Below are 16,738 nucleotides of genomic sequence, written 5' to 3'. Positions count from 1 at the left end.
TTTTCCTCCCCAAGGATTAGGAAGGAAAAACTGGGCAACGCCGGGTACTCAGCTAATTATGAGATAAACTCCCATTTCTGGCCACATGAAAAAATGTGTTGTTTCTTTTCCCCTTAAACCACCTGTAGGGGTTCTGTGTTGTAGGAAATGTTGAATATGTTTTATATTCTTTGACATCTAACACATTTAGGAATCTTATTCTCAAACAAGTTTATCAACTTTTTAGAATCTGCAAGATCCTCTGAAAAAGAATAACTCCACCTCCAAACAAATAGAAGTATTATCACTTACAGTAGAATGTGCATTTCCTCTTGTCTCACAATGTCTCCACACAGCATGACTCTCCTGCTTACATGCACCTTGTTTGGTAGGTTTTGTATATGTTTAATATATTTAAAATTATTTGTCATGGTCTGCATCAATATTATTGGTTTAACTACTTAAAATACTGGAGCCACAACCAGGTCAGTGCTGTCTTGATTGTAAATTTCTAGCGGGAACTATTGCTACTATTTTTTTTTAAACTAAAGACTACCATAGTCTTTTTCCATTTTTAAGAGAATTTGTGGCTACCAATGTATGGGAAATGGGTTCACTGGCTTAATATGAATATAGATATGATCATAAATTGGATGTTGATATGAAATAATTAAATACTCTTTAAAATAAATCAGTTGGGTTATATATTTGCCCCTTGCTGCTTGTACAGACATCTATATGGACCTATGGTAGGCACAGGTAGACAGAGGGGAGAGTTATTATTAGTAGCATTAAATGTCTGCATTTATGAGTCTTTAGAAATAGCATTTTAGAAAATGTTCTCAATCCTATGTCTCCTTATTGCTGGTATACAAAAATTGGTGTATGTCTTTAATAAATTTGATACATTGAATAATATCTTATTATTTTAGACAGTTTGTAAAACAGTTTAAATGTATGTAAATACTGTGTAACCACATAATACATTTTTAGAGGTACTCTTCTGACTAAATCTCCCACATTATGTATACATGTGTGCATTAAGAGAATCTGCTGTACACCATCCTATATGCATTATACTGTGGCTCAGCAACTGTCCCTGCAGCATCTTTTAATGTAGAAACGGACTATAAAGGATAGGGGCTGAACAACTCTTTTAGAGCTAAGGTCACAACTGACTTCATCAGTTTAAATCCATTGTGATTTGGTCTCAATTTGATTTGGTCTCAATTTGGTCTCAATTCTCAATTTAATTTGATACAATTAAAGAATTGATAAATAATTTTGTAATTTGCATAACATTGGTTTCAGGCCATACATATTTAATCAGAAACCCCTATCTATCAGCACAAATAGGTCACATCTCTTCAGCGTGTACTGTGTCCCCCTCATAGTTTGCACAGGCATAGTGTCTCATCTGTACATGGGGGCAGTTCAAGCATAAGGGTTAAAGAAATAGCAACACACCAGGTGCACTTTTTGCTCACTTATTTTAATTCTTTAACATGGCGCATGCAGCTCCCCATAAAAGTGTACAACAAACCATCAACAAAAGAAGTAGAACATCAAAAATCGCCTTATCACATGATCAAGGCATTGTGCTCTTGCTTTTTCAGTCAGGAACATGAGTCATTAACATTATAAAAGCACTAATAAAACCAATAATACCATCTTACAGTGACCGTAAAGTGTCAGATCCAAGCTTTCTCAAGACGCTTATATATATATATATATATATATATATATATATATGTATATATATATATTAGCTGCATCTTTTTGTGCTAATATATACGGTACATATGTATGTGGTATCCCGGTATCCGTTACCTTGTGGTGAGGTCCCCAAAGTCAGAGTCCCTAGTTACAGGTGGGGTCCTCATCTATAGTTAGCCCCTTGTCACCCATTAAATAGTTAAAACTATTCAAATTCTAAGTGTATATATGTGTATAATGTATACTTACCTTGTTGTGGCGTAGCAGGACCTGCGGGTCACGTGATGCGTTCCAAAACTCTATGGTTTTATGGTTTAAGGACCTTTGGAGGAAGTCAGGTGATCGCCCACCGTGCATTGTAACGGTGAGTGACAGCTGACTCGGACCAATCCAAAAAGGCCCTGCCCATATAAGGGAGCGGTGGCCATTAAGCACTCTCTTTCCTTGTGGGATTCCTCGAGGGATTGAAATAACTCACAGTTCTGTAAGATGGCCGTTGCCGCAAGACCCAAGCCTTGCGGCAACGGCAATCTTACAGAACTGTGAGTTATTTCAATCCCTCTTAAGTCTGCAAGATCACCGGACCTAAACAGACCCCTAAATCCGGACGGATCTCTGCATCATCCCTAATTCTAATAACCTCTTGGATAAGCTAATAGTCCGCGGCATCTGTCAATCGATGTCGTACTACATAGAGACTGTATTGCTAAGACTGTTGCTGTTAATTGGATGTACCGCAAGTACCTCAGTAAAGTTTATACAAGTTCAAGTTCATCTCTATTGTGGACCTTCATTCATTTAAGCACGCACCTATCGTTTTTGGGAAGGGTGTCGATAGGCCGAAGATTTACCTCAGCTTATTAACCCTCACCCTGGCTTCACGAGTGACAGGGGTTAAGTTAACCCCTCATCTACTGAAGAAACACCCCAACTACACTACACCCCCAAGGCCCTACCACATATATATATATTAGCACAAAAAGATGCAGCACACCAGGCAATTGCAGTCAAGGTGAGCGACCACGTTTCAGTGGCCTCACGCCACCATTTTCACACAATCATCACACAATTTGCATACAAAATTAGATTATCATATTCAGATTGCTTCTTTCATTTTTGAAGAGGCCTATGAAAGAAGCGATCTGATTGGTTGCTATGGGCAACTCAGAAACTTTCCCTCTGGACAGGTTTTGATAAATCTTCCCCTGTGTTTATGTGCCCATGTGAACAGGGCCGGCCTTAGGGGTGTGCAAGCTGTGCGGCCACACAGGGTGCCATAGCAACAAGGGCGCCGGGCGGCCGACACAGCTCGCACCAAGTATATATAATTTGTATTGCCCGACACCCGGGATTTAGCCCAGCTTCGGGCAAGCAGCGCTAAATGCCGGTGTAATGAAGAAAACTCTGCCCTGTAGTGGAATGTGAGCCTCCGCACAGGGACACAGTTTTCTGCTTTTCAGGCCGCTCCCTCTCATTACATTCCCACTACCCTCCCTCAACTGTGTCCCTATGCAGAGGGTCACATTCCGCTTCAGGGCAGTTTTCTTCATTACTTCGGAAGGCTTCACTTACCCCACCCTCCTCCGCGTCTCCGGTTGGCTGGCCTTCCCAAGTCTGAAGAGGGACGTCGCGCATGTGACGGCCCTCCGCAGACCTGCACCGGACGTCAGTGACATCACTCGTCAGGCTGCTGCCGAAGAGAAGCGCAGGACAGGTAAGGTTGTCTATGTGTATGTGAGCATGTGTGGTTGTCTGTGTGTGTGCATGTGTGGTTGTCTGTCTGCGTGTGCATGTGTGGTTGTCTGTCTGTGTGTGCATGTGTGGTTGTCTGTCTGTCTGTGTGTGCATGTGTGGTTGCCTGTCTGTGTGTGTGTGAGTCGGGGGGGGGGGGATGGGGGGAACGACAATGCTACCGAATTTGGGGAACCTGCTTCTTCCTAATGTGGGGCTATACTGCACCTAATGTGGGAAGCTATACTGCACCTAATGTGGGGAACTATACTGCACCTAATGTGGGGAACTATACTGCACCTAATGTGGGGAACTATACTGCACCTAGTGTGGGCAACTATACTGCACATAATGTGGGGGAGCTATACTGCCAACCTAATGTGGGGGAACTATACTTCACCTAATGTGGGGAACTATACTGCACCTAATGTGGGGAGCTATACTGCACCTAATGTGGGGAACTATACTGCACCTAATGTGGGGAACTATACTGCACCTAATGTGGGGAACTATACTGCACCTAATGTGGGGAACTATACTGCACCTAATGTGGGGATCTTTATTGCCAACCTAATGTGGAGAAATATACTGCACCTAATGTGGGGGAACTATACTGCACATAATGTGGGGGACTATACTGCACATAATGTGGGGGAGCTATACTGCACCTAATGTGGGGGAACTATACTGCGCCTAATGTGGAGAGCTATACTGCACCTAATGTGGAGAACTATACTGCACCTAATGTGGGGAGCTATACTGCACCCAATGTGGGGGAACTATACTGCATCTGATTAAGGGGGGCAGGGGACTGGTGAAGGGGGGCAGGGGACTGATTAAGGGGGTAGGGGAATGATTAAATATAAAAAAAAAATATTTGTTACAAAGATTTTTTTCCTCTTTGAGTATGTTTATGGGGTAATGGGGGGGGGGGGGGGGGCGCCACAAGGTTAGCTCGCACAGGGTGCCTGAACACCTAAGGCCGGCCCTGCCTGTGAATACAATAATTAACTATCATAGTGTAGCAGACACAAAGCCTGGCATTCAGGCTTGTGGACATCGTGACTACTACACCATTGTAGTTAATTATTGTATTCACATGTGCACATACACATAGGGGGAGTTTTATCAAAACTTGTGTAAAGGAAGAGTGATGCAGTTGCCCCTAGTAACCAATCAGATTGTTTCTTTTATTTTTAAAGAGACCTGTACAAAATGAAAGATGACATCTGATTGGTTGCTATGGGCAACTGCACCACTCTTCCTCTACATAGGTTTTGATAAATCTCCCCCATAGTGTTCTTGAGCAACTTTATAACTCACTTACACACCAATTGCTGTATATTCTGATCACTATGCATTAGAGTAAAGTATATGTAGAGATAAACACTATACACAGTATGCTATGAGCACGTGTATTGAATTTCTTGTACATAGATTTTTATATGAATGATTTGTTGATAAATGTTAATCTAATTTTGTATGCAAATTATGTGATGTCACTAATGATTTGAGGGGGTGTGTATAAAACCTGCACATGTCACTTGTATTCACTTGAAAATGGTGGCGTGAGGCCCCTGAAAAGTTGTCTGTTACCTCATGGAATAAATATTAACATTTTTCTTAGGGTAGTCCAAATCAACCCAAAAAGGTAGAAAAAGTGAAACCTTCATTTAAACCTTGTAGACTCCAGAAAATCCAGAAGGCTTCTTCTTGCAAACGTTTTTTTATTAAGATCCCTGTCCCTCCCAATTTTGGCTGGGAAACGCCCCAAAACTTGAGGCTGGAGGCATCCCCTCTGTGTACCTCCAGAAAATGCTGTGCCAATGGTGTATCTGCCCTCGTGTTCATGGTGTTAATGTTCTCCTTTGTAGTTGCTGAACTTTTTTGCCAACATATAGCTTTGGGCAGCCACACTGTTCTACATATACCACTCCTACTGTTTGGCAATTGATGAATTCTCTGACAACATATAGCTTACCATCAACCGGATTGGTGAATTCTTTAACTTTGGACATGAATTTACAAAAAGTACACCTGCCAAACTGATAAGATCCTACTATTGAAGATCTGAGCCATGACTCAGCAATATGCTCTGTATAATGGCTATTTACCAAATGTTCTTGGAGGTTTCGTCCTCTTCCATATGTCACTGATGGTCGGTTGGTTATAACCTCCTTTAGGTCAGGATTAGTCACCAAAATTTACCAATATTTCTATACGATATGTTGTACTTCCTTATAATTTTGGTCATAGGTGCCTAGCCAACATCTCCTCTGTCCGGGGACTCAATAAGTTATTCCTGGAGGTAGTTGTTGCCCTAACGAAGGCTCTATGCAATATATTTTTAGGGTACTCCCGGCCAGAAACCTTTGATACAAGAGATCACATTCTTTTTGAAATGCTGTTTCATCAGAGCAGTTATAAAAAGCACGTAGATACTGCCCTGTAGGAATGCCTTTACGAAGGGAGATGGATGAAAGATACCCCAATTTAGGAAACTATTTGTGGACGTAGGTTTCCTAAATATTTTGGTTTTAACACTGCCACCAGAGTCCAAGAAAATTTTGAGATCAAGAAAATTCTGGGAATTACAATGAATCTCACATGTTAAATGCATACCTATTGTGTTTTTATTAAGAGCTGTAACAAAGGCCTGAAAAGATACTGTAGTGTTATCCCCCCAAAAAATGTAAACATCATCTCATCGTGTACTGTGAAAATTTTTCTGAAAAAACTATAGCATCTTCCCACCACCTGAGAAAAGGTTTTTCAAAATTTGGTGCACAAACCGTACTCACTGCAGTGCCTTTTTTTTGCAAATAAAAATGACGATCAAAAAGAAAATAATTATGTGTCAGGAGAAAGTGAAGTAACTTAAATGGGCACTTTCAGATATAAAAAATTTTGATATGCTGTAAAGCATGCAAAACCAGTGATTGACAGGTCTGCAGATCTAAAGCTGCTGTGATTGGCTCCTTCACTATCTGTGTTTACTTCACAGTCTCCTGTGTGAGGAGAAGGGGGAGGGGCAGGAGTACACTGCTGAATGTGAGCAGATGATGAAAGAAGCTGGTGAATGAAGATGGGGACTGAATGGAGGATTTTTTGTTTAACCTGTTAAGGACCCAGGGCGTACCTGTATGTCCTGAGTCTGCTCCCGATCTATAACGCGGGGCCACAGCCAGGACCAGTGGCTAATAGCGCGCGGCATTGATTGCGGTGCAGCGCGCTATTAACCCTTTAGATGCGGCGTTAAAAGTTGAACGCCGTGTCTAAAATGAAAGTGAAACTATGCCGGTTAGCTCAGGGAGCTGTTCGAGAATAGCCGCGGCGAAATCGCGGCATCCCGAACAGCTTACATGACAGCTGAAGGATCCCTACCTGCCTCCTCGCTGTCCGATCGCCGAATGACTGCTCAGTGCCTGAGATCCAGGCATGAGCATTCAAGCGGCAGAGACATCGATCACTGGTTTCCTATGAGAAACCAGTGATCAATGTAAAAGATCAGTGTGTGCAGTGTTATAGGTCCCTATGGGAGCTATAACACTGCAAAAAAAAGTGGAAAAAAAAAGTGAATAAAGATCATTTAACCCCTCCCCTAATAAAAGTTTGAATCACCCCCCTTTTCCCATTAAAAAAAAAACTGTGTAAATAAAAATATACATATGTGGTATCGCTGCGTGCAGAAATGTCCGAATTATAAAAATATATTGTTAATTAAACCGCACGGTCAATGGCGTATGCGCAAAAAAATTCCAAAGTCCAAAGTAGTGCATTTTTGTATCATGAAAAAATGAATAAAAAGCAATCAATAAGTCTTATCAATGCAAAACTGGTACCGATAAAAACTTCAGATCGCGGCGCAAAAAATGAGTCCTCATACCGCCCCATATGCGGAAAAATAAAAAAGTTATAGGGGTCAGAAAATGACAATTTTTATTGCATATATTTTCCTGCATGTAGTTTTGATTTTTTCCAGAAGTATGACAAAATCAAACCTATATAAGTAGGGTATCATTTTAACCGTATGGACCTACAGAATAAAGTGAAGGTATCATTTCTACCGAAAAATGTACTACGTAGAAACGGAAGCCCCCAAAAGTTACAAAATGGCGGGTTTTTTTTCAATTTTGTCTCACATTGATTTTTTTCCGTTTCGCCGTAGATTTTTGGGTAAAATGACTGACGTCATTACAAAGTAGAATTGGTGGGGCAAAAAATAAGCCATCATATGGATTTTTTGGTGAAAAATTTAAAGAGTTATGATTTTTTAAAGGTAAGGAGGAAAAAACGAAAATGCAAAAACGGAAAAACCCCGGGTCCTTAAGGGGTTAAAAGTAAGTGTCCCTGCATGTATATATGTGTGTGTGGATATATATGTATGTGTGTAAATCTGTGTTGTCTAGGTAATGTGCATGTGTATGAATAAATGAAGTCAATGTGTGTGTGTGTGTCTAATGCAGGGGTACTGCAATCATATGCCTCCAGCTATTGCAAAACTACAACTCCCAGCATGCCTGCACAGCCAAATGATGTGTGGGCATGTTGGGAGTTGTAGTTTTGCAACAATAGGAGGAACACAGCCTTCAGAAACACTGCTGTAAATCTGAGTTTTACCACTCATATACCTACAACTGTTCCAAATGAACAACTCAAAGGATGTGTGGGCATGCTGGGAGCTGTAGTTTTGCAAAAGCTGTAAGCATACAGTGTGTGTGTAAAGCATAAAACCAGAAAGGAAAGGGTTACATATGCTCACTCCTGAGACCAGTGACTGAGAAGAGTGAGGGAGGAGGGGGAGTGGTTATAACTTGAGGAGAAGAAAAGGACCTGCCCCCCTGCTTCTAGTCAACAACATTAAGGTAATTCAGAAATAAAGCTAATTCTGAGAGAAATATAGGTCATAGACACATAAAAATGATATGTACATGATCAGGGTGAGATACTGAGCAACATGTAACAGTTTTGTTTTTTTAGGGTGATCTGACAGGTACGCTTTAACAAAAGTGCTTAGAAAGTGTGATACTGCCATCAAACCCAAATCATGTTGGATATTTGTGTATAAGGCTTCCACATCTAGACTAGCAATTAGAGTATGTGCTGGAAAACTAATTTCTTCTGGATCTAACTTTCAAAAACAATTTCTTCAATGATGTCACATGAAAAGATCTAATAAAATATTTACAAAAATGTAAGAGGTGCACTCACTTATGTGAGATACTGTCTGAATAGAAAGTGATTGAAAAATCATATGTACCCCCAAAATGATACCTATTAAAACTACAGCTCATCACACAAAAAAACAATAGGGATCCTGGAATGTTGCGAAAGCAGAAAAAAAAATATTGTTGCTGTTTTGTTCATTGCAGATTAATTTTAACGTGTTATTTATTGCATATGGTGGACAGTGAGAAATTTAAGATGTATAAAATGCAATTTCGGATTTGCTTTTTTCATCCTGGGTAGATAGAGTTAACAAAAGTTAATCAATAAGTTATATGTAACCCAAAATGGTGACATTGCTGCATCGTCAAGGCTTTAGCCACGGGGGTTATAAATTCCAAGGGAACCTGTTTCTGCATGTGAGAATACACATTTTCTTTTTTTGTATTTAATTCTGCCTTCTCTGTTTCCTAGGTGTAGGTTACGGCCAACTCAACTGTAGTTTTGATATTCTGATCAACAATTTGTCCTTCCCAAGCTTAAGTATTCGACCAGTAAAAAACTGGAGAACTGCAACTGAAATACAAATTGAAATGACTCTGTACAACATCATTGATCTGGTAACTTTTGGTAGCAACTTTTTCCTCCTAAAATATGTTCACAATTTGCTTAAAATAAAATCATCTCCTGTTGTCTCGTAAACCTGTTAATATAATGGGGTATATTAACTGGGGTGATGTCTGTTCTCCAAAATGGAAGTTTCCAGCATTCTCTGAAATACCATATTGGCTGCATGTAACAGCAGGGAAACCTGACCACTCATCCACATGGGTGATACTGTTTTTGAATAAATATATATCTTCAATAAAATGAGTGATTATTTAAAATATGTATTTATGTTACATTTAAATAAGTTTTACTTTCTTACACCATTGATTTAAAAAAAAAATGTTTTCCAGCAGAATACCCCTTTAAGAAAGCCCTTTTAAGCTGAAACTTTGCATGTTTTGATGCTTTGTGCAGTAAACTTCTAGCCTTTCTATACAACAGACCTCGTGATCACTGCTGTGTCTTCTCTGGATGGACTTGGTTTGCTATTCCGGCCTTGGCAGGCTGACCAGACACCTGCACGACTATTGAGGTCATGTGATTAAAGGTGTACTCCACTGAAAAACATTTTTTTTTTAATCAACTGGTGCCAGAAAGTCAAACAGATTTGTAAATTACTTCTATTAAAAAATCTTAATCCGTACAGAACCTATCAGCTGCTGTTATGATCCACAGGAAGTTCTTTTCTTTTTGAATTTCCTTTCTGCCTGACCACAGTGCTCTCTGCTGATACCTCTTTCCATTTTAGGAACTGTCCAGAGCAGGATAGGTTTTCTATGGGGATTTGCTCCTACTCTGGACAGTTCATAAAATGGACAGCAAAGGTGTCAGCAGAGAGCACTGTGGTCAGGCAGAAAGGAAATTCAAAAAGAAGAGAACTTCCTTTGGATCATAACAGCAGCTGATAAGTACTGGAATTATTAAGATTTTTTTAATAGAAGTAATTTACAAATCTGTTCAACTTTCTGGCACCAGTTGCTTTGAAAAAAAAATGTTTTCCAGTGGAGTACCCCTTTAATCACATGTTGGCCTTATGTAAAAGTGGGGCATACACATCTTGTACAATGAATGGATATTACAGGTAGAGCAAAGAGAGTAAGCAGTTGACCACCTCAATAGTTGTGCATTCCCACAGTCACTAAGATCAACATTCATCTGAACTACAACATAAAGTTCATTAGGACATTAGAGAGAATCTGGAACTGTATATCTGTGTTCTAGGAGAACCCTTTAATCCACTAAATATTACTTTGCATTGTGATATTCACCAGTGTACAATTCATGTTTATGAAATAAATCATTTCACTTAACCTTGTTTCTGTTTCTAGGATACAAGCTTGCAATCTCTTACTACATTAGTTTGGTTCGGCATGGTAAGATATGTATAATTATAAGTAAAATATATATACTGTAATGCACAAAATAAGTGCTTTGCTATAGAAGAATATGGTGCAAGGTCTGCATGTTGCTCACATGATGCAGGCGGAGCAAAAGCAGGAAAGCATCAGATTTTTGGGCAAAACATGGCTTGGGCAAATCTTTGCAACTTGATCATTCTACCATGTGGCACCCACTGTAACGGCTTCCTAAACCGCTGGAGGCCCTCAGGCTAATACCATCCCGACCATGAGAACCGAAGATCGTGACATCACAACTCCGCCCCGTGTGATGTCACACTCGCCCCCTCAATGCAAGTCTATGGGAGGGGGCGTAACAGCTGTCACGCCCCCTCCCATAGACTTGCATTGAGGGGGCGGGTGTGACGTCACACGGGGGTGGAGTTGTGACGTCATGATCTTCCGTTCTCGTGGTCGGGATGGTATTAGCCTGAGGGCCTCCAGCGGTTCCGGAAGCTGTTACAGGTGGGTGCCGCATGGTAGAATGTGGGGGTCCCCAGCGGTGGGACCCCCGCCATCAGACATCTTATCCCCTATCTTTTGGATAGGGGATAAGATGTTTAGGGGTGGCGTACCCCTTTAAGGGACCTTCGTAAGAACATTCAACTCTCATACCTTGTACCTACTTGAAGTTTGCAGGAGGAATGTCCACTACAGACCCTGGTTTATAGTTTTTGTCTCTAAATGATTTAACCAACTGAGGTCACATCCCCTTCATTTCCCCTGCGTGTACTCCATGGGTCCCCATGCTAACTTATACCTTCATACATAGAAGCCACCTAAAATTTGTACTGCTTACTACTTATACTGAGCCTTTGCTCTCTTTTTCACCTCAACCCATTTGCTTGCTTCTTGTTGGCTAGAATAGGCACAGACCTCCTCGCTTCTCTCACAACAGGCCTCTCTCTCTTTATTCATCATGCTCCTATGTGCACACATTCTGACACAGTGCAGAACACAACTATATGGATGCACCAAAGCCCTGTCTACAAAAGCAGAATAAATACAGTATATAAGAAGAATTTATTCTGTTTTTAATATAATTCTGATGAAATTATATTATTATTTACACCTTCACTTGTCTGCATGAAACCACATTGTGATTGTTTTTCATTATTTGTGTCATACATTATTTCTCTGTGTATCAGACTTTATACTAGTACAATGAACACTAGTACTACTTCTACCAATTCCTAGCCCTTGTAGTCAGTAGCATGGGTTTTATTCATAAATTGTTTTGCATATGGCAGCTGGTCTAAAAATGCATTGTAACGTAATGTAGAACTAATGTTCTGTTGTAGACATGGAAAAATGAATTTATACAATGGGAGCCACAACAATATTGTTCCATCAAGAAAATCTTTTTGTCTAACGTTTCATATTGGCAGCCAGACCTGTATATTTATGAGAGGTAGGTCTAACAGCATGTTGCATACACATCATTATGAAATCATGTCCGAGAGCAAAAGAGTCCATAAAACCTTGTCTAGGTATCCTACGCCTGTCTGACAATGAAAGCAAGTAATGTAGGACTTGAAGGGCATTAATATAGATATTTTATAGGCAGAGGGATACCTTGCTGGGGTAGAACATAAATGGAATCTGTTAGCTGTAATTCACATTCCAAAATACTGACACTGGTGGATAGCTGTTAGAACAAGAAGACACATGGTAGCTTTCATAATTCTGTCTGTGCTTTCATAATGTAGTGTCAAATGTGTCAAAGAGGTTTTTCTAAGCCCTTGCTGAATGCCACCTCGCTCCTCTTTCTATCCTTGTCCCTGCTTGACTTACAGAAGTTGGAAGCCCTGTTTCCATTTCTCGCACCTGTACGTTGCATTCCAATTGTCCGCAGGTGTGAGATTCCCTTTAACCCCTTAAGGACCAGGCCATTTTACACCTTAGGACCGGAGCGTTTTTTGAACATCTGATCACTGTCACTTTAAGCATTAATAACTCTAAGACGCTTTTACCTATCATTCTGATTCCCAGATTGTTTTTTCGTGACATATTCTACTTTATGTTATTGGTAAAATTTTGTCGATACTTGCATCGTTTCTTAGTGAAAAATTCCAAAATTTGCTGAAAAAATTGAAAATGTTGCATTTTTCTAACTTTGAAGCTCTCTGCTTGTAAGGAAAATGGATATTCCAAATTAAAAAATTTATTCACAAATACAATATGTCTACTTTATGTTTGCATCATAAAATTGACGTGTTTTTACTTTTGGAAGACACCAGAGGGCTTCAAAGTTCCGCAGCAATTTTCCAATTTTTCACAAAATTTTCAAACTCACTATTCTTCAGGGACCAGTTCAGGTTTGAAGTGGATTTGCAGGGTCTTCATATTAGAAATACCCCACAAATGACCCCATTATAAAAACTGCACCCCCCAAAAGTGTTCAAAATGACATTCAGTCAGCGTTATAACCCTTTAGGTGTTTCACAGGAATAGCAGCAAAGTGAAGGAGAAAATTCACCATCTTAATTTTTTACACTCGCATGTTCTTGTAGACCCAATTTTTGAATTTTTACAAGGGGTAAAAGGAGAAAATTTATACTTATATTTGTAGCCCAATTTCTCTCGAGTAAGGACATACCTCATATGTAGCCCCTTTGGTGCCACAACAGCAAAAAACCCTCACATGGCATACCATTTTGGAAACTAGACCCCTTGAGGAACGTAACAAGGAATAAAGTGAGCCTTAATACCCCACAGGGGTTTTACGACTTTTGCATATGTAAAAAAATATATATATTTTTTCACTAAAATGTGTGTTTCCCCCCAAATTTCACATTTTTGCAAGGGTTAATAGCAGAAAATACCCCCCAAAATTTGTAACCCCATCTCTTCTGAGTATGAAGGTGCGCCATAAGTGGACCTGAAGTGCACTACGGGCAAACTACAATGCTCAGAAGAGAAGGAGTCATATTTGGCTTTTGGAGAGCAAATTTTGCTCGGGGGGCATGTTGCATTTAGGAAGCCCCTATGGTGCCAGGACAGCAAAATAACCCCCACATGGCATACCATTTTGGAAACTAGACCCCTTGAGGAACGTAACAAGGGGTACAGTGAGCATTTACCCCCCACTGGTGTCTGTCAGAACTTTGGAACAGTGGGCTGTACAATTTTTTTTTATTTGCACAGCCCACTGTTCCAAAGATCTGTCAGACACCAGTGGGGTGTAAATTCTCACTGCACCCCTCATTACATTCCGTGAGGGGTGTAGTTTCCGAAATGGGGTCACATGTGGGTTTTTTTTTTTTTTTGCGTTTGTCAAAACCGCTGTAACAATCAGCCACCCCTGTGCAAATCACCTCAAATGTACATGGTGCACTCTCCCTTCTGGGCCTTGTTGTGCGCCCCCAGAGCACTTTGCGCCCACTAATGGGGTATCTCCGTAGTCGGGAGAAATTGCATTACAAATTTTGGGGGGCCTTTTTCCCTTTTACCTCTTGTCAAAATGAAAAGTATAGGGCAACACAAGCGTGTTAGTGTAAAAAATTTATTTTTTTACACTAACATGCTGTTGTAGACCCCAACTTCACCTTTTCATAAGGGGTTAAAGGAGAAAAAGCCCCCCAAAATTTGTAACACAATTTCTCCCGAGTACGGCGATACCCCATATGTGACCCTAAACTGTTGCCTTGAAATACGACAGGGCTCCGAAGTGAGAGCGCCATGCGCATTTGAGGCCTGAATTAGGGATTTGCATAGGGGTGGACATAGGGGTATTCTACGCCAGTGATTCCCAAATAGGCTGCCTCCAGCTGTTGCAAAACTCCCAGCATGCTTGGACAGTCAACGGCTGTCCGGCAATACTGGGAGTTGTTGTTTTGCAACAGCTGGAGGCTCCATTTTGGAAACAGTGGCATACCGGACGTTTTTCATTTTTATTGGGGAGGGGAGGGGGGCTGTGTAGGGGTATGTGTATATGTAGTGTTTTTTTTACTTATTTTATTTTATGTTAGTATAGTGTAGTGTTTTTAGGGTACAGTCACATGGGCAGGGGATTACAGCGAGTTCCCGCTGCGAGTTTGAGCTGCCGCGCAAAATTTGCTGCATTGCAAACTTGCAGCCTGATACTCACTGTAAGCCCCCTGCCCATGTGAATGTACCCTGTACATTCACAGGGGGGAGGGGACCTCCAGCTGTTACAAAACTACAACTCCCAGCATGCACAGTTTATCAGTGCATGCTGGTAGTTATAGTTTTGCAACAGCTGGAGGCACACGGTTGGGAAACACTGAGTTAGGAAACAGACAATGTTTCCCAACCAGTGTGCCTACTATTGTTGCAAATCCACAACTCCCAGCATTCTCAGGCATGCTGGGAGTAGTAGTTCGGCAACATCTTTAGAGCCAGATGTTGCCGAACTACAACTCCCAGCATGCTGGGAGTTGTAGTTTTGCAACATCTGGAGGACTAGTTTGCAGACCACTAATACAGTGGTTCCCAATCTGTGCCCTTCCAGATGTTGCAAAACTACAACTCCCAGTATGCCAAAACTGTCCAGGTATGCTGGGAGTTGTAGTTCTGCAACATCTGAAGGGCCAGATGTTACAGAACTACAACTCCCAGCATGCCTGGACAGTAAGGGCATGCTGAGGATGTGTAGTTTTGCAACATCTGGAAGGGCACAGTGGTCTCCAAACTGTGGACCTCCAGATGTTGCAAAACTGCAACTCCCAGCATGCCCAGACGCCAAGGGCTGTCTGGGCATGCTGGGAGTTGTAGTATACAGGGTCCCATTACAGCAATGCATGTCGCTTTACGGCGACGTGCATTGCTGTAAAGGGCCCGACCGCGGCTGAAGATCTACTCACCTGTCGCCGCCGCCATCTTCCTCGCCGGGATCCGGGTCTTCAGGGACGAGGTAAGTACCGGGGCCGGTCCCCAGCACTCCCCCGTCCCCCGACGCGTCCTCCGGTCTTCCTCCCGTCCTCTCCGGACTTCCAGGGGCCGGGCAGGACGGGAGGAAGTAACCGCCCCCCCTCCTGCGATTGGTCGGTTAGTAAACCGACGGATCGCAGGGGATCGGAGGAGGTGGCAGGCTTGCCACCTCGCTCCGATACTTTAGCATGGTCCTGGCTGTCTGTGACAGCCGGGATCATGCGAAATTATCGGGCGGTCGGGTCCCAGAGACCCGATCAGCCCGGTATCGCCGCAGATCGCAAGGGCCTACATGGCCCCCCTCGGCGTTTGCCCTGGATGCCTGCTGAAGGATTTCAGCAGGCATCCAGTTCCGATCTCTGCCCGGCGAGCGGCAGAGATCGGAAATACAACAGGACGTTCTCTAACGTCCTTGGGCATTAAAGCCCAGGTAGTGAGGACGTTAGAGAACGTCCTATGTCCTTAACAGGTTAAAGGGGTACTCCGCCCACAGACATCCTATCCCTTATCCAAAAGATAGGGGCTAAGATGTCTGATCACAGAAACTGTGCCACATCCGGCATTCTAAACAGTTTGTTTAGAAGGCTGGGTTTTGGGCGGCCGGAGACATGACAGCACACCACACCCCCTCCATTCACATGCTGCATGGAGATCGTGGGGGGTACCTTTGGATAAGGTATGAGATGTTTGTGGGCTGAGTACTCCTTCAAGCCCAACTAATGAGAGAAAAAAATTCTAATTCCCTTATGGGAAGAAGGGGCTTAACCATGGAGGACTGCTAAATGAAGCCCATGGATTCATCTCATATATGAGCCAACACCTAGGTTAAAAAAAATGTTAAGCTAATCCTTTTGTGAATATACCCTGTGAAACAATACATTTCAGGCATGGAGCACTAAGAAATTAACCAAACCCCCTCCCCCAAAATATGTTATCTCGTAATTTCAATCAAATAGTTTTCATAAATGTTTGGAGTTATAACAACATCTCAAGATGTCAGGGGATCCAGCACCCTTCCTGGTGGGAATGGATAGCAATTTCAGACCTAGTTGTTTGGAAAAGGAGGCCAGCCCAGACTGATCACAGTCCTTTTACTAATGGGAGGCAAGGACATGTGAGGTGCTCACTCCTCCATTATTGTATTGTTGGGGAAAAGATGGGGATTTTGCCAAGAGATCATGACATTGGTATGGAGTGGAAATCAAACACCAGGGGGGAGATTTATCAAAACATGTCCAGAGGAAAGT

General features: G+C 41.8%; 1 protein-coding gene and 1 long non-coding RNA gene across 2 annotated transcripts in view; one reads left to right on the top strand and one right to left on the bottom strand.

The window, feature by feature from the left end:
• The window catches only part of LOC130276636 (uncharacterized), an 83,987-nt gene that overhangs the window by 12,139 nt on the left and 55,110 nt on the right, over positions 1-16,738 (bottom strand). The gene's annotated exons all lie outside the window — the stretch shown is intronic.
• LOC130276632 (5-hydroxytryptamine receptor 3A-like) overlaps positions 245-16,738 on the top strand; it is a 30,264-nt gene continuing 13,770 nt past the window's right edge. Inside the window, exons 1-4 of the mRNA XM_056526276.1 lie at positions 245-367; positions 9,067-9,212; positions 10,530-10,574; positions 11,900-12,009. Of these exons, the coding sequence (XP_056382251.1) occupies positions 298-367; positions 9,067-9,212; positions 10,530-10,574; positions 11,900-12,009 (371 nt within the window). The 5' untranslated portion in view covers positions 245-297. The remainder of the gene's footprint in view (positions 368-9,066; positions 9,213-10,529; positions 10,575-11,899; positions 12,010-16,738) is intronic.

This window comes from Hyla sarda, chromosome 6, assembly GCF_029499605.1.
Source record: "Hyla sarda isolate aHylSar1 chromosome 6, aHylSar1.hap1, whole genome shotgun sequence".
NCBI lineage: Eukaryota > Metazoa > Chordata > Amphibia > Anura > Hylidae > Hyla > Hyla sarda.
Note: the sequence above shows the minus strand (reverse complement) of the source record. Positions and strands in the feature narration are given on the sequence as shown.